The 18,524-nt window shown below is 34.7% G+C and overlaps 1 protein-coding gene across 1 annotated transcript in view; it reads left to right on the top strand.

Moving 5' to 3' along the window:
• HERC2 (E3 ubiquitin-protein ligase HERC2) overlaps window positions 1-18,524 on the top strand; it is a 151,555-nt gene that overhangs the window by 38,311 nt on the left and 94,720 nt on the right. The window contains exons 24-32 of the mRNA XM_088227494.1: window positions 894-1,098; window positions 6,350-6,430; window positions 7,585-7,735; window positions 10,432-10,602; window positions 11,706-11,861; window positions 12,147-12,324; window positions 12,518-12,636; window positions 13,444-13,592; window positions 16,588-17,138. Of these exons, the coding sequence (XP_088083620.1) occupies window positions 894-1,098; window positions 6,350-6,430; window positions 7,585-7,735; window positions 10,432-10,602; window positions 11,706-11,861; window positions 12,147-12,324; window positions 12,518-12,636; window positions 13,444-13,592; window positions 16,588-17,138 (1,761 nt within the window). The remainder of the gene's footprint in view (window positions 1-893; window positions 1,099-6,349; window positions 6,431-7,584; window positions 7,736-10,431; window positions 10,603-11,705; window positions 11,862-12,146; window positions 12,325-12,517; window positions 12,637-13,443; window positions 13,593-16,587; window positions 17,139-18,524) is intronic.

Genomic DNA, 18,524 nt, shown 5'->3' with positions numbered 1-18,524 from the left:
TTTTGTTTTTAGTACTTATTTTGTATGACTGTATGTTTTCTAAATAAAATAAAATAAATAAATAAAATATTGAACTCGGTGAACGTTTTAAGTTATGCTCTTATTTTTTGCATTTTTGCAAACTAATGTTAGTACTCTTCTGTATAAATAAGTTTTTTAAGAAGTGTCATTATTTTTTAATTTATTTTTTTTAAATTTTACAATACGCCCAAGGGGCATTTACAAAAAATATACAGGTAAGTACAAACATAGTAAGTAATAATTTAAAAAATAAACAACACTTTTTTTTGTGTACATGTAGAAACAAAAAAGCATGCTGTAATGCAAAATAAAAAGTGAAACTTTGTCTAGTAAAAAGAAAAAAGAAAAAATATGGGTATAAGAAAAATGTTAGAATTAAAAAGCAAATTGTAAAGAATTTAAACAAAAAAAATATATTCAAAAATTAATGTGAAAAAAAATTCATACAAATTAGTTTACAGTAAGTGTATATAAGATAATATAATATATGGTACACAAAAATATTTTATAAATTAATTTCAGAAAGAGATAAGATAATAATATAATATAATGTACACAAAAATATTTTATAAATTAATTTCAGAAAGAGATAAGATAATAATATAATATAATGTACACAAAAATATTTTATAAATTAATTTCAGAAAGAGATAAGATAATAATAATACACATCAAAAACAGAGAAAAAATTGCATGAAAAAGAATGTTTTATTACGACTTTAATTATTAGTTTTAAATGATGCATTTAAGAACGTTTTAAAATGAATAATTGTTGTATTAAAAATGTCTAAATCACAAGTAAATTATTATTATTCCCAGGGTGCGATATTGTCATCTAATTTTAATAACAATCTGTTTGCATGTTCGGCCAGGCACCGTGCTGTGCGAGCTGTGCGTGCTGATGTGCCTCATGTGGGCGCGCGCGGCGTGCCCCGCGGCGCCGGCGGCGGCCCTGCGCGCGCTGCTCGTCGCCCTGGACCGCCTCAGGGCCGCCGCGCCGCCCGCGCCGCGCCTGCAGCCGCTGGAGCTCGCCTGGCCCGACCAGCCCGTGCTGTGCGACCCGCCCGTCATCCGGAGGTGAGGCGATTATATCCCGCTGAGGCTTCGGAGACTCAACCCGAGTGCACTAGAACCGAGAATAGCAAAAGGCAACTTTATTGGAATGTGAAAGTGGGATTTGATCGATACATCTCGTGCAGGGGGCAGTCATAGTAATCTTTTACCAAAATAACATCACAAATAATAATATATTTAATGCGTTGTATTGGGAGGACATCATACTGAACCAGGAACCCCCGAACTCAACATTATCCTTTCCCTCACTGTCTTAAAAACACCCGCTCATTACAGTGCTCTGTAGTCACTACACATTAAAAAATAAGATATTTAAAATGGCTTTAATTAACCATAATTTAATTCAAAGATGATAATATTTCAAATCTAACTGCTGAAAACATGAAAAAACCATTGGGTATCGCTAACGACTCGGGAGAAACGTGCACCCGCGCCAACTTCCCGAGAGCTACTAAGTAGCTAGTACTGGACTACGTGACTGACTCTGCGATGGGCGTAAATTTTTATTTTTATTTTCTTTCTTTTGACGCCCATGGGGCTTTTACATTATACATACTATACAATAAGAAAAAGTTACACATTAAACATAATTAATATTTTTTCAAATATAAAAATTTTTTAAAAATATTTTTAAAATTTAAAAATAAAGTTACATAGTTAACATAATACACTATTAAGATATAATACATACATTATATTATGTTTATAATATAAGGCATAGTAGGATTCAAATAAAACATAATTATTTTTTTTTACACTGGTAAACTAAACTTTAAAGTGAAGTTATCCAGAATGTTGAAAACTGAAAAGGGTTTTATAAACTAAAAATATAAAACATAACACGGGCTAACTTTTAAGCGTACATAAATAAATTCTTTACTCTTTTCTTCATATGCAAAAATGCAAAACATTGGTATACTGTAAGTAATTTATCGCCGATTTCAGATAAAATGCTTTTTTTGTGCCTATTAAGTGCTTATTATTTAATAACAAATCATTTCAGTCGATACGTAAATGTGTAATGGAGGAATACTGAAAATCTAAACCCAATATTGATTATATTTATAAAGATATTATAGTTATTAGACGCAATGTGTACTAGCTACACATGACCGGGTTATTGAGGTATAATACTCTCATATATTAATTGACTGGAAAAACTGGAAGAGCGGAGGTAGTGTGGTGACTCGATTGAAACATTCAAAATTTTAACAAACAAACCACCACGTCTCTGTAGGGGTAGGCAAAGAGGATAGAACGCCATATCACTCTTTTTTTTAACAACAACAACAAACAGAGAAGATAGAACGCCATATCACTCTGTCTTTGCATACAGACCTCGCTTCCTCTACGTTCATACATATTCTCATGCACGCCCGCCGATTATTCCTACTCTTCACCTGTCCATCTTCGAGTTTTTGATGGACTCGATCGTGCCGTGTCTTTCTCGGTCTTCCTCGTTTTCTGCATCCATCAACATTCGCATCGTAGATCCTTTTAGCCGTTCTTTCGCTGCCCATGTCCAAACCAACGCAGCGCCCCTTTCTCGATTCTGTCGATAATGCATGTCTCAGCCTTACGCAGTTCACGGATCTCGACATTTGTGCACCTATCATACATCGTTTTACCACAAATTCGCCTGAGGGATCGCATTTCGACTAGCATTCAACCTACTTTCATAACTATTTTTCCAGTTCCATACCTCGCTCCCATACATTAGAGTTGCCACTAGAACTTCATTGTTAACTGGTAGTTTTGCCTCCTGCGATGAACGTTTGTTCGCCAAAGTAGATTTCAGTGCACCGTTCACCCTGTTCCCGGCACTCAGCCTCCTTTCAATATCTTTCTTGGTATTTCCATCCTTAGTAAACACACTTCCCAGATACACAATTCTTCTACCGGATTCAGAATATCTCCGTTCACACTGATCTCACATTTAGTTATATTTGCATCCCTTTCAAAAACCGTCACTTTCGATTTATCAACATCCGTTAGCAAATCGCTTTTCTTGCCGACTTTTCTTATGTTCACTATGAATAAAAACCGCCATCTCGGAGATCATTCATTGCAACTAAACACTGCCTCCTTCTCATCCAACCCCGGGAAGAACTTCCTGACAAACCGAGTCGTGGAGAAATGGAATGGCCCAGTGCTAGTTCAGTGAATGTTAACTAGATGCACACAGCAATGTATAATGTTTAATAACCATGTACACTTGATATACACGCATCAGCTTATAGCTGCTTGTGTATTATTTATTATCAATAATATATCTAATATGGATAATCTATATATAATCATTTAAAGTTCATACAGTAGAAACTATTTACAAAATAAATCTTTGACACGAATTTTTGAGATCAATAAGTCACTCAGATACCAAAATGATATCAAAATTCCTAAATTCCACACAAGTCATGTTCAAAATAATTTTGTTTTTTTAAAGGAACCGGCCTCGTGGTGTAACGGTCAGCGCGTTTGCCTACCGTGCAAGAGGTCTCGGGTTCGATTCCCGGCGTGGTTGATATGAAATATTTATTGAAAAGAGTATTTTCACACTAGAATATTTCATAGTCCCTGGACTGATACCTGAAGCGTAAGACTGATCATCTCACCTTTATGCAGCAAAAATGATCAAGATACGCTGCGATTGGTGTGCCAATGCAGTGCCCTACGCACCATTAGGCGCGGAAAGGGAATGATGATGATATATTGATAAACACGATGAACATAAAGAGTAAATCAGTCAATAATAAAATGTATATTAATATAGCATTAAAACTTTTTGAACCCGGGTAAAAATAGCATCTATTTTAATTATTATTACTACAAATTTGATTTAAATTATTTATTGACAATTCTTGATAGAGTTTCACTGTAATGATATAATAACTTATATTTACGAAAAAGATTCGCATTAGAGGGTGAAAGCGCTAATTGGTCAAACAAATAAGTGGAAGTGTACAAAATATTTTTAATTAATAACTTCTATGTAATGGATAGTGGAGCTGGGTAGAAGTAAAATGGATTGTCTCATTCGCCCAAACCAATATTGAATCAACTGCTCCACAAGTGTATAGCTTATGTTAGGTTTTTGTTATTTTCATTGTGGGTTTTGTAATATAATGGTGTACATAAATTAATTATAAACATAAAAACGTAATGTTTAAAACAGTATGAAAATTTTGTTAATTATCTCTGTTTATAAAGTTAGTCTTCTTTGTTCATTCGGAAATATAAAATATTTAAATAAAACGTACATTGTTAAGCGTCCTCGGCACGGGTAACCCCAGTGAGGTCCCATTATTTTTATTATTAATTATAGTTTTTAAGAAAAAAAATATAAATAAATAAATATGTTATATGTAAATATAAGTTATTACATCATTATCATTACTTTATTAATATTTTCTGTTTTTCTTTTAATTTCCTATAATTATAATTTTTTTCTCGTGTATATGACAAATTATATAAATTCAGATTACTAAATAACTATAAAAGTGCAAGTCTTTCCAAGCCCAAGAGCCAGTCTCTTATTTAGAAAGTTACAGTTACAACTGAACAAATTGCAACAATAATATCTACTGTCAAAAGTGCTTCTTTGTTCTGCTCTGTGAAAGATAGTAATTAAATATAATTTGGTCAGTATCTTAATTGGTGTAATACATTCATTTGTGGGGAATCTGTTTATTACTAAGTGAGATATAGTGTTTGGTTTGAGAATAAGGTTTTTTTATTGTTTTCTTCAAAAATGTGTATTGCAAAGTTTTGAACAAACTCACACGTTTTTAAAGCAATTGAAATAATGCTATGGAAGTTAAGGTCTCTGAAGTGGATTGACAGCTACAGAAATTAAGTGTCTCCAACTCAAAAGTAGAGTTTTGCAATTTCATCGAACAGACTGCCACGAGGGGATACCCATACTCGTCGAAATGATCGAAGACCCGCAAGAGGAAGTTTTGAAACTCAAAAACAATCACAGTAGTAATAATGTCAATTATGTGATAGCGGAGCTAGACGAATGGAAAAGACGATCTAGAGATATCATAATGTTTTATGTGCCTGAATCTAACAGAACTAAAGACCGACTCGGACAAATTGGCCGCGTGAGACATATTTTATTTTATTTTATTTTATTAACATAAACGACAAATCTGCCTTTTACAAATATTTATAATATTAACATATTTGGCTTAATATTTTTTTCAAAAACATGAATATTAAAAATAAGATTTATAAAAAAAAATCACACCAAAAATTATACAAGATTTAAATTTTAAAAAATAACCTAAAAATTATACAGGATATTCAGTAGAAAGTTTAAATAATAAAACATTCCACAGTAAAACAACAAGAAAATCATAAGTACTGTTTCACACAGCTAGGCAAAGTGAACAAAAAATTGTATATGAAATGCATGAATAAATAAATATAATTACCATTCACCATCTTTGAAAAAGTTCAAAAGGTTTGTTCTATAGGAACAACACCCTACACTAAATATATCAGATACGTGGGAATAACTATTGCCGAGTTCATGAAGTCTATTTAATACTGCATTACAAGTATACACTGTCCGTGAATTGTTGCTACAAAACGGTGGCACCTGTCTAGTCATTCTTCCAGGCACCCTGATGTTGATGAGAGATAACAGTTCAGGGCAATTCCATATTGAATTTACAATTTTGAATAAATTTAAAAGGTCTATAATTTTTCTTCTATCGTTAAGTTTCAACAAATTTAATGTTTTTAGTAAAAAATGGTAATTTAAAAATTCATTCAATTCATTAAAAAGATACCTCAGATTTTTTTTCTGAACCCTCTCTAACATGAGTTTCCATCAAGTCCCCTCTCTGCCGTTGTTCTTCCATTGTGTAAGTCCTAATGCTTTTAATCTACCGTGCTAGGGTATCCTTTTAAGTAGTTTGGGGATTATCGTAACACATCTTTGGACTTTTTCCAGTATCTCAATGTTCATTGTGAAGTAGGGACTCCATACTCCAACAGAGGCCTGCTTGTATATTTTAACGAAAATCTCCGCAGTTATATTTTGGAGTGCCTTCTTAATCAAACAAATATTTGACTTGGCTTTCTTGGTGATAGATGTGATGTGAGGTTCTCATTTGAAATTCGTTGATATTAAGCCCAGTTTTTTTGACGCTTGCAGATTTAAGTTGGAAACCATTAAGTGATTATGATTATTTTTACTTATTTGAAGAGCTGTTGATGTTTAAATTGATTTAATTTCTTTTAGGTGTGATATTGAAAACGAAACCAAAGATGGCAACACTTTGCTTGTTGTGAATGGAATGGTCTACAATGCCAACTCTTTAAGGTTAGTCTTCTGATGTATTGTCCTTCATTGCTTATTTATTGACAATGTTTTGAGTTTAAGTTTAATTTTTGTGGACTTGGAGTGGATGATTCAACCCCCTAGCCTAGGGAGCTGTTAGTATAACAACTTATTCTGTTGAGGGCGATCCATAGGGAGTAGGGTAGATGTCCACCATCCACGATCTCAATCCAAGATCCTTTTTTTAATTATTTTTTTATTTTATTCAGATAACAAATAAAAATACAATATTACTAATAAATACAATTTTTTACATTAATTTTAATACATATATTTACACTAACGTTTCCCATTACGTAAAAGAAATAAACAATTCTTGTGTACATAATGGGGAGTGACGTCTTACAATAGATTATTTTATTTTAACTATTAATATTTTTAGGATAACATAAATAAATAATTAAGATTGAGAACATAAAAAAGAATTATAAATGTAACTTTTCACTTCTTTCTTAAATATGTATTCCTGACTGTACTTTTTATTATCTTTGTTCATTTCTTTAAAGAAAAATATTCCTCTGTAAGTATAATGATGAGCTGTAGTTGTTTTTAATTTGGGAATTAAGATATTACCACCTGTTCTAGGTCGGGTACTTACGTTTTGTAACCTAGAAATACTGCTATTTATTTTATCTTTATGTATTTGAAGCAAACAATTCTTTAAAACCTCAATTTTTTAAATAATGGAACAGTGGGAAAAGTTGACGGTTTTTTCAAAATAACTTTTATAATTCATTTTTGTATTTAGGCGAATGCAAAGTAAATTGATTTAAATCTTTCGATGGTTAATATATTCCTTAATCTAATAAATACATATGTAAGTTTTCTCATTCTATTTACAATATTATTTATTTGCTCCTTCCATTTTATATTTTTATCAATTATAATGCCTAAATATTTTATGCTAATTATTTCAGTATTTCAGTAGGCAATTATCATTATGAAACTGATATCCTTCATTGTATTTTGTAGTGTGGATACAAATATTTATAGGAGGTATAACTTGTTCTTTCAATGTTAAAGTGATGTAATATGTTATTATTATCCTGTTGCCATAGTTCCTCTCTCCGTGGTTGCGAGGATTCTTCCCTTTTTTAACTATTCATTATTTAATTAAAATTAAATTAATTTTGTAGAAACCTGGACAGCAGCACCGAGGAACTGATTCGGCGGTACGCGGGGAAGGATGCCACCAATGCCCTCTCCTGCGCCCCGCATAACCGCTGCCTCCCGGACCTGTTCATGAGCCCCCTTGGGCTGCTGGAACCCCCGCACTACACTGACGCCGTGAGTACTCTGACTTATAATAATTATAACATCTTTTCGCACTGAAATCTCTTGTATCAGCATTGGCGTGGAGAGAAGATCTAAATAAACGATATAATGACTTCGCCAAGGCCTTTGATGCTGTTGACCATCGGCTTCTCGGACGGTATGTTAAAATTAATGGCGAGCTACCTCCAAAATGATGATTTGGGGGCCACGTGAACTGAAGTACTCTCTTATAATAGAGAAAATTCAAAAAATGTTTCTTAGATCTCTACATGAGAGAGTGCGGATTATCCTCTTCTCTACCCGACCGATTTTCTCCAGGGTATGCTCGGCTACAACAGTTTAGAGACTAGGAGGAATGTGTATTTGTCTACACATTTTTATTGATGGTTGCGCGGTATGGTCGATAATCCTGAGATTGTGATGAGCATTGGTTTGTATGTTCCTGATAATTAGCCAAGACAGCGTCAGCGTAGATTGTTTCATATTCCGATATACAGGACTAAGCTGCCGATGGTTATGCCTGTTGGAAGGGCTACCGCTACGCTGAACAACATCGCTCTGGATGTTGATCTATTCCATGTATCCGAAGGGGTTTTCCGGAGCAGGATTCTCCCATTTCGAGTCTCATTATGTATTTTTTGTCTTTTTATAATACGAACGTATTCAATTTTAGTTTGTAATGTATGTATTATTTAAAATAAATAAATTAAATTGAATGAGGAAGTGCAGTGGTTTTTTTTTATTTTTTTATTTGTTAATAGACTGTTAAACTAAGCCAAAAAAATTTTTTTTTAATTTTTATATATCGTATTATCGGCGATACGATTTTTCAAAGTTTTGTATTTCTGAAATAACTCCGCCTGTAACGTCAGAGGTTCATTTCCGCTTATTCTCATTCAGTTCTTCCCATTGGTCCAGAAGCGACAAGTAGACCGGAAATCTTCCATAGCTCTCAGATCATAGGTTTATTCACATGAACCAGTGACGTCATTTAAAGTAGTGCGTTTTTATCAAAATATTTTTTATTATTTTTTCTGTACATTTTCAAGAAACTTTGGCGTACAATTTAATGCTCTAATTTTTACCCCGCGTAAGAAAACATTTTTTGTATCAAATTTCCCGTAGGGCTGAAGTTCCTCATTGAAAAATGAAAAATAACTAAATTCTACAGAATGAGGATATTCGAATGAAATATATATTCCAATGTAGAGTAATGCATTAAGAAATTGGCTTTCTCACAGTAAAGCAACAAATAAAATATTATCTAGCAATTATTATTCATAAAATAATTAAAGGGTTTAATAAAATATTTTTTTTTTTTAAATTGTTGCAATAGAGAGGGAAAACATTTTTGAGAAGGGAATATGGGAGTCTAGGCATTTACAGGGCTTATGACCTGTCATTGACTGGTTTAAGTGGTCACTTTACATACTGTGTTGTTTCTCTGTTGCAACAATTTTAAATATGAATAACTTCCTAGGGAGAAAATCCAGCCAATCTGCAAGCATCTGGACATACTCTAAACATTGTTACAATAACATTGTATGAGGACAAGGCTGATATATTTGGTTCTGGACTTGAAAGTTATAAAACAAGTCTGACTTCTTTTTTTCTCTCGCAATATAATTCTAAAACTTCTTTATATTTAATAAGGTTTTCCTTTTTTGCTTTTTCATATTTATGTATTTATTTCTTTAATATTTTTAGTTTTTTATGTGTATTTACCTACTTGTTACTATTGTTAGAGTTATGCAATTTTATCATTTTTTGTTATGTATTTATATGTCTTTTTTTTCATACATATGTTCAATATTTTATTTAAAATTTTAAATTCGGAGCTCGATTGTTGTGAACTCCTGAATCTCATTAACTTCAAAATACCTAATCGAGTCACTAGAAGTACGGAGTTGTTTGCAACTACGAGTACATACGTGGGTACTAACTATGCACGACACTCTCCGATTCCGCGTTTACATTCCTTAGCCAACAAATTTACTTGTGAAATAGACATTTTTAATACGACAATTATCAATTTTAAAACGTTCTTAAATGCACTGTTTGAAACTAATTATTAATGTCGTAATAAAACTTTCTTTTTCATACAATTCTTTCTCTGTTTTTGATGTGTATTATTATTATCTTATCTCTTTCTGATATTAATTTATCAAATATTTTTGTGTACCGTATATTATATTATTTTCACATATATACTTACTGTTAACTAATTTTCATTATTTGTTTTTAACAATAATTTGTTGATACCATTTTTTTTATACTTATAAGTATATGAAAATGTATTTATTTTTTTGTTTGAATCCTTTACAAGTTATTTACAATTTGCTTTTTAATTCAATTACTTTTATTATATCCATATAATTTTTTTTTTTTCTTTTTTACTATGTAAAGTTTCACTTTTTATTTTGCATGGCAGTATGCTTCTTATTGTTTCTAAATGTATACAAAAAAGCATTGTTTATCTTTTAAATTTTTACGCACTATGTTTGTACTTACCTGTATATTTTTTGTAAATGCCCCTTGGCCGTATTGTAAAATTAAATAAATAAAATATATGTTGAAGGAAATTTATGCCGTTTATGTAAAAATAAATTTTAACCATCAACGCCATTGCATACGAAAGTAAAGATAAAAAAGATGAGATTACCACTGAGAAGAGAAGTATATTGATCGAGCACTGAATATGATTACAGGAGATGAACGCTGGCACGCGACTGTACCACGTGCTGGGGGGGGCCGCGTGCCACCTGGGGATGGCCCTCGGGCTGCAGGCCTCTGCCCTGTGCTGCTCCCTGCCCGCGCAGCCCTGCGAGCTTCAGTGCTCCGCGCTGCTGTCTCACCCCGCCCTCACAGGCGGCCTACAGGTACCCGGAGTGTTATACTGAATTTGGACCACATATTTACTACCATAAAACACATTTATTCAGTGAAAGCACCTCCCTTTATATTGATTTGAGGTTTTTTTTTTATATGTTTGGATAATTCACAATAAATAAATATCCCAGCACGTCTTGCAGCTACAGAGCGCATGGACGGTTGGGATTCTAGTTCCTCGTCTCCAATTATAATATATAACAATTATGATATATGGGAGCTAGATAACAGCACGTCTTGCAGCTACAGAGCGCATGGACAGTAAGAAATCTAGCCCCTATTTACATTAAATTTTTTTTTTTTATTTAACTGTGAAGTGATATTTTAAAAATGAAATAAAAAGCAAATTTATATAATAGAAGTAAGATAACAACAAGTCTTGCAGCTACTGAGCGCATATATTTGGACCCCTGTATTTAGTAGCCTTACGTGTCATGTACAAGGCTAAGGTACTGGGAAAAAATCGTTTTTGTTTGTCTTGGAAATGGGATGTTCGATCGCTGATTTTGGTTTATTACCTTTATGAGTCCAATCACCATTGTTGCAAAGTCCAAGAACAATGGCGCGTGATAACTACTTTTAACTACAGTGTGGATACCTGTTAAGGTTTTTATTCGTAGTGAACATTGATTTCAACTTGGGTACATTATATTGCTCAGTGAAGTCACCACGCTGCCTCCGCTCTTCCAGTGAACTTAACCCGAGCTCCCTCAAGCGGTCCTCGTATGATTTATTTCTTAGAGAAACTACCATTTTAGTTGCTCTTCTCTGGACTTTCTCCAACGACTCTGTTTTTTTTAAATAGCGAATGTTTTCCTTATTAAGTATAAGAGGGAATTGATGCGTTTGACAATTTTTGATAATATGTGTTTCCCATTTAAGATCACAAGTAATCGCAACTCCGAGATCTTTTTGTGACATATGATTACTTTTCTTAAATAAGTCTGGATTACAGACCAGTCTGGCGACATCATCAGACCGTTCAACATTACCTCCCTTTCCTCATTCGAGAAGGGTTATTATGAAATTAATGTATTTGTGTTTCTAAATGAGCGGGAGCAAAATATTGCATTATCGTTATTTTCCATTTCAGATTGTCCAGCCGCCGAATCCGTATGACGAGGAGAAGGGCTCCGCGCGGTCGCCGGGCAGCACGGCTGGGAGCACCCCCTCGGCCCCGGCGCCCCCGCCGCCGCCCCCGCAGCAGCCCCCCTCGATCGTGGCCGCTCTGGCAGACGCCAAGCTTAACGTAAGATCGATGCATAGTTTACCTATTATGGAATTCGTAGAGAAAAAAACTTCTTCGGAGGCTCGAACTTTAAATTGATATCAGTAGTTCTTTATTTTGATTTGAAAGACTATTTAATTACATTATTAATGGAATATGATATCGGCAAATGGCCACTGCAGCTTCGCTGGACGGTGGTCCAATTTTCGGTCTGTCCAAAATCAAGCTACAGCACCCTTTCGAGAATATTTTTTTAGCACAGTCTTTCATGAGTACGGTCTAGTATCAATGTGTTTTGTGTCCCAGGTTGAGTCCCCTGCCGGTTGGCTGTGGGTGGCGCTGTGCCGGACCGGGCGAGGGCGCACAGGGCCGGGCCCCCCTCAGCCCCCGGAGCACCCGGCTGAGGAGCTGGCTCGCGCGCTGGCCGCAGCCCTGGTGCATCACCTTGCGCTGCACGCACCTGCCTTGCGGGCCGCCACACTAGGTAATCCACCTTCTTTAAAAAATTATCGCACATAACTGAAATGTCTTTCGGCTGTATATGGCAGAAATTTGGGACGTGAAAAGAAGAGTACTGGTCTCCCGGAAGCGTCTGGTGATGTCCACACGTTCCACTTAGAAGCTGATGTGGAAAAGAGAAGAGATAATAATAAATGTGTTTTTGAATGTTTTTTTAGAGGCCCGAGGGTTGTCTCCGCGGCTGGACAGCGGGCTGGTGGAAGTGGCTGAGGCCGTGTGGAAGAACAAGTGGAGATTGGCCAGGATGCGGCAGCAGGTCAATCGCGGCTATAAAGAGGTAAATAAACATTGTAATTTCAACTTTTTTTTACCTCTGAAGGCACACGTGGATGGAATTAAATTTTCAACAAAAGTTCTTCGAGGAGGGCATAACGAAGCTCGTGCCATGGAAGAGTTGAGGAAATGTGGATGTTTGAACATAGGCAGAATGGTGAATGTTATACAATACTGAAACCAGCCTATGACAGGTCATAAGCCCTGTAAATGCCTGGACTTCCATATTCTCTTCTCAATTTTTTTTTTTCTCTGTTCAACAAATTTAGATCTGATAAACTCCCTAGGGAGGAAATCCAGCCTGCCTACAAACATTTGTACATACTCAAAACTTTGTTGAATATATTGTTTTTTCTGTGGTTTTCTGTCTATACAGGGTGTTCATTAAACCCTGTCACATCCGAAACCACGATAATCAGTATGAGCAAGTGGCAAAAGTAATGGCTCAAAACGTAAAACTACTCGTTTAAGAGTAGTTTAGTCGCCTTCTGTTTGATGCGCGTATGCAGTTTCTGGACTATTCTTAATTCTATGAGTACTTTATTGTTTCTGAACCTTTGAGTCGGAATAAAGAATTTTACCTGTCCCAGTAATGATGGCACATCGATTATACGAGTACCATTTAGTATGCCGAACATATATATAGAGCCAATATTAGTTCTACGTTTTGTAGACTAGAAACAGCTAGACTAAATTACGGAGCTTAGTAGTTCAGGAGTATTGTGAAGGGGATGTGTATTCTCAACACATTGATAGTTGAGTTGGTTATACTTTCTGCGCTGTCGATGCATAAAGTGCGGTTACGGTCCAGGTGTGCGCCCCTCTGGTGGAGAGGGCCCGCTTCCTAGTGCTGGAAGTGCGCGCCGCCGAGTCCCCCGCGGCCGCCGCCCTCCCGCGCCTCCGCGCGCCGCCGCTGCCCTTCTTCCGCGCCGCCACCCGCCTCATGAGGACCAAGCCCAGGTAGGCCCCCATTGAAATGCCAAACATTCTCATACGAACAAACACTGTTCTATTTCCCCATCTAATGGTGCCCTAACTTCATTATATTGTACGTTTGTTAGAAGCCATTTGGAATACGCATCTCAGATATGGAATCCCCAGTATGCCATATACACAACAAGTATAGAAAACATTCAGAACAAATTTATAAAGTACCTAAAATGCAAAACTGGTATTTCTTATGTATCATGGAAGAACTTCCTGACAAACCGAGTCGTGGAGAAATGGAATGGCCTTCCCGAGAAAATGATTGGTGCTAGTTCAGTTAATGTTAACTAGATGCACACATCAATTTATAATGTTTCATAAATAACTATGTACACTCAGCTTAATATATGCTAGTGTAATTAATAATAATAATAATCAACTCTCGCTGCCTCCACCTACCATGGAATCACTTCTCTACAATACCGCAGAGTGTGTGCGAACCGACTACTGCTTCACAAAATTATGACAGGAATAGTTGACTGTGCAAAATTACTTAGTGTAATAACAATACATGTGCCAGCCAGGATTTTTAGACGGTACCACCTGTTTCATGTACCAACAAGTAAAACATTGTATGTTAAAGATGCTTTTTTCGTAGGACTTTTTCAGTGTACAATACAAAATTTAAAGATATAGATTATACAAACATCACTCTGTCAGATTTAAAATTGACACTAAAAATGCATTATGTAACTTAGTAGACATTATAATAATAAATATGTACATCTCCCTTCCCCTCCTTATCCTCTCTTCATGCATCCTTGTCCTAATCCCGCACAATTGACAATAACGTGCTGTTCTTCAAAAAAATTAAAAAACGTGTTTTCTTCGATTATTAAAAAATAACATTTTTATATGCATAAACTTATATGTATTTATATAATATGTATTATATCGTGTGTATTCTGCGAAAAAGCACTAAGTCAAAATTACTACTTCTGAGATAATTGAAGTTCAAAGTTTGCAACGAAATAACTTTTTTTTATAGTAAACATTACTAAGCCAAATTGAAAAAATGGTCAATTGATCTATTTACTACATTTTATTCAATAGTTTAATAAATAAAAACTAAACTTTCACAACATTTTTTTAAAAATAATAGTGGATTGACATGACTTAGTGCATTTTCGCTGATACATAATACCACAGTAAGGAATTCAAATTTATTTATTTATTTATACTTTTACATTGTTTGTATTCTTTTTTTTTATACAGAATAATGTTCCCTCACTGGGGTGTCCCGTGCTGAGGGAAACATTTTACAAAATGTGAAACATGCCTGAAATTAGCTATTTAACAAAGTTAACATAATAAAAACAATAAAAAAAACGTTATTAACCCCCAATTAATCTACTATTAAATTGAAGTCACATTGTACCTCCTATAGTCACTTTGTGAGAAATGTTTTTTTTTCTTTAATTAAAAAAGTTATGTAATCATTTTATCTAATGTACAGTACCTGTTACATTAGGTAAAATAATAATTAATTAGTAAAAAGAGAAAATAAAGAAAATAATAATTGCCACGTTTGCCCCTGAGTGAAGCATGTAGACGTCACTTTTTTTTTTTTTTTGTAAAAGAAATATTTGCGTTCTTATGATTTACCCAAATATTTATTTTTGAGGGCCATTTTCAACGAGTTGTAAATAACTCACTATTAGAAAATGGAATCAAGTTGGGGTAGAGTGGGATTCGAACCACAGACCTTTGGTCCGTGAGTCCGAGACACTAGCCACAGGACCACAACCCGATCTTACTAGACTTCTCCAGGACATCATGTCGCTGACCGACAATCTCACCTTTCCTCAAGTCAGCACTGCTCCGTAAGCTCCGCTGAATACATCCGAAATATTGTTATCGATGGCCCACCATTACGGGGCCCCTTGTCCCTGAACGGATTTATGTTATATTAACTTATAATAATAAAAATACGTATACAGTTTGTGTTATGATACTCATTTATGATACGTATCATAATCATAATATATCATAATATTGTTATTGTAAATGTTGCCACATAAAAATTATACATAACATAAACTAACTAAGCATACAAAACTTAAAATATTACTAGAAATGTAATACATATTATTGAAAATATATCTACTTTTGAATATTGGTCATAGTGTACATTTATCATGTGCCTACATACAGAACTGCACATAACCTGCATAATATAGGCTGCGGATTGAAGGCGCAACATCATAACTTGAATTAATTTTGGAAATTTTATTTTTAAAGGAAGTTAAAGATATGTTATTAACATCAATACAATTTAATTTCTGATTACACATATTGCAAGTTCTGCTTACAAATGAATTTTGAAAAGATTTAGTGGAACATTTAGAAATTTAAAAATATACTGTACCTAATAAAATGTACTCAGTATATACCCTAACTGATTTTTAATTACTTTTTATTTACTCTTGGTCTATTATATAAATCCTCAATACTTGCTAAATACCCCCATAAACTATTGGCACTTTTATGCACCTATAGCGTTAAACAGGAAACTTTGTAAATATTTCCGTTAAGCTAGGGTTTCCTAGGACAGCGGTGCCCGTATTTTAACGGCCGTAGTGAATGGTGATGCGGTGGATAACCGTCGTAACGGTGACTAGAGAGTGGTTTCCTAAGAAAACGGTGTTATCAACACCATTTAACACCGTTTCTCTAGAAAACCACTCTCTAGTCGACGTTACGACGGCTATCCACCGCATCACCGTTCACTACGGCCGTTAAGATACGGGCACCGCTGTCCTAGGAAACCCTAACTTTAGTTTGATAATGTCCTAACAAGATGAAACGCGTCACATATATGAAATAAATAAAAGTAGAATTAAATCCAAAAGAAGTGATTTATTTTGGATACCTTACCAAATTTTGATATGGAATTCTACCAATTATCTGCGCACACAATAAATGAGTTATTATTTATTTATTCAACAAAATACTGTTATCTTTATAGATCTTCATCTATGGACAGAAACAATGATAAAGTCCTCGACAAAAGTTCCATTGACATCGACACTAACTCCGACAACGCCGCATCGAAACCGAACATACCCACCCTAGACAATTCAATCATTATTATGGACTGCAACTCCAAGGCGGCGGACCAAAGCAACGCCGCCATATCCCTCAAAGACAAGGACAAGCTGACCATAGACAACGACAAGGCCGTCAAGCGAGAAAAATCCATAGAGAAAGAGAGCGAAAGCATAGACAACGATAAAAACATGGCGCTTTCGCAGAATATTGAGCATTCCGAAATGGATGATAAAACTCCAACTAACGAAATTTCCATCAGTTCCATCAATGAGATGACGGATAATTCTTTGTTGAAAGACTCGTTTGAGGGTTCTTCCAAACTACTACTGGATCCCGAGGACGTAAAGATGGACATGGTCGAGACTGAACCGGAAAAGGAGCTGAGCAGTGCGAAGGATGAGAAGGATATCGATCAATCCGAGAGAGATAATTCCGTGTCTCTCGGTGCTTGGTTGACTAAAGATGCTGGTAAGTTTAAATTCAAATATGAAGGCTGCCTTGTTTTTACAAAAACAATGAAAGGAATTATTTTTGTAACAAATCTTTTAATTTGTTTTCAAAATATTCATCACTAACCCAAACATGATAAAGATTTTTATTTTCGAATTGATTGCTGAAATTTTAGAGAATGGTTGTTATTGATGTAACAAAATGACCTATTCTGTTTCCTACCCCCAGTACAATTACATATAATAAATGGAATGATTTTTTTATGCCTTTTTGGGTCCAGTGAGTGTTTTCCCATTGCCTTCTCTGGTGGAATTTTCTGTCGGGGCTACCTTCCCTTAGCTCAGTGGTCGTCAAACTCATTGGTCAAAAGAGCCAAAGATCTCTTTTGAGGGCCAAATTTCTTTTCGTTAAACTGATTCCTCTTCAAAGCCAACGAACCTTTAAATGCAGTGAAGATCTCCGTATTTACTCTCTGTTATTGAGTAAACATTCTTTAAATTAGCGATGTAAAGGAGATTTAACGACAATTGTGTTGACGATCTTGATCACCAAATCCATAACGTTTGAAATTTTTCGCCTCTTTTTTTTTTTTTTTTTTTAATTTATTTATTAGTTTATACATACAATGTTACAAAATGGCACAAAAAACACTCTGGCAAAATTCTGCTAGTACTAGGAGTAGGCTCAGTATATGAAGGGTCGGCAAGCCAGAAATATTAATACGCCTAATGTTGCAATCGGTTCCTATATGGGCAAATGCCTGTTCTAAGAAACCGATTTGTTGCGGCAAATATGGTTTACGAATATTTTTCCTATAAATAAAAAAACTATATTGAAGAAATAAAATAAAAAACAGTTATAGCCCAAAAGAGAAGAAAAGAAAAAAAAATTAAGTTTACATTAAATGTAAAAATACAATTAAATACACAAATATAAAGCATACATACTTCGTACATACATATACACATATATATACACACATATACATACATATACATATATATATACTTGAATGATGCAATGGTAAAAAAGCATCATGTGATTAATTTTTGCTTTGAAAATATAAAAAAAACCATTCTCACTTGGGTAATAATTTAACCTCCATATGTTGAAATTGAAATAATTACATCAATTTTAATATGACGCTTCTCCATGCATTCGATTACAGTATTTGCAATATCTTCAACAATTCAAAAGGCAATAGTCCTAGAAGTTCTTTTGTAGAACCTGTAGACTAAATAATTTGAACAAAAAGTGTAACTTCCACTGAGCTGCGGTTTGCCGATCACTGCCTTAGCTGGTTGGTTCTGGTTTGGAGGCACCAGAAACTCGCCTTTCATCCTCTTTTTTAACAACATTTTTGATCTGTCCAAATGTTTGCAGACACGCTGGATTTCCTCCCTG

This window comes from Micrasema longulum, unplaced genomic scaffold (assembly GCF_059751315.1).
Source record: "Micrasema longulum isolate JH-2025_06_02 unplaced genomic scaffold, ASM5975131v1 h1tg000044l, whole genome shotgun sequence".
Lineage (NCBI taxonomy): Eukaryota > Metazoa > Arthropoda > Insecta > Trichoptera > Brachycentridae > Micrasema > Micrasema longulum.
Note: the sequence above shows the minus strand (reverse complement) of the source record. Positions and strands in the feature narration are given on the sequence as shown.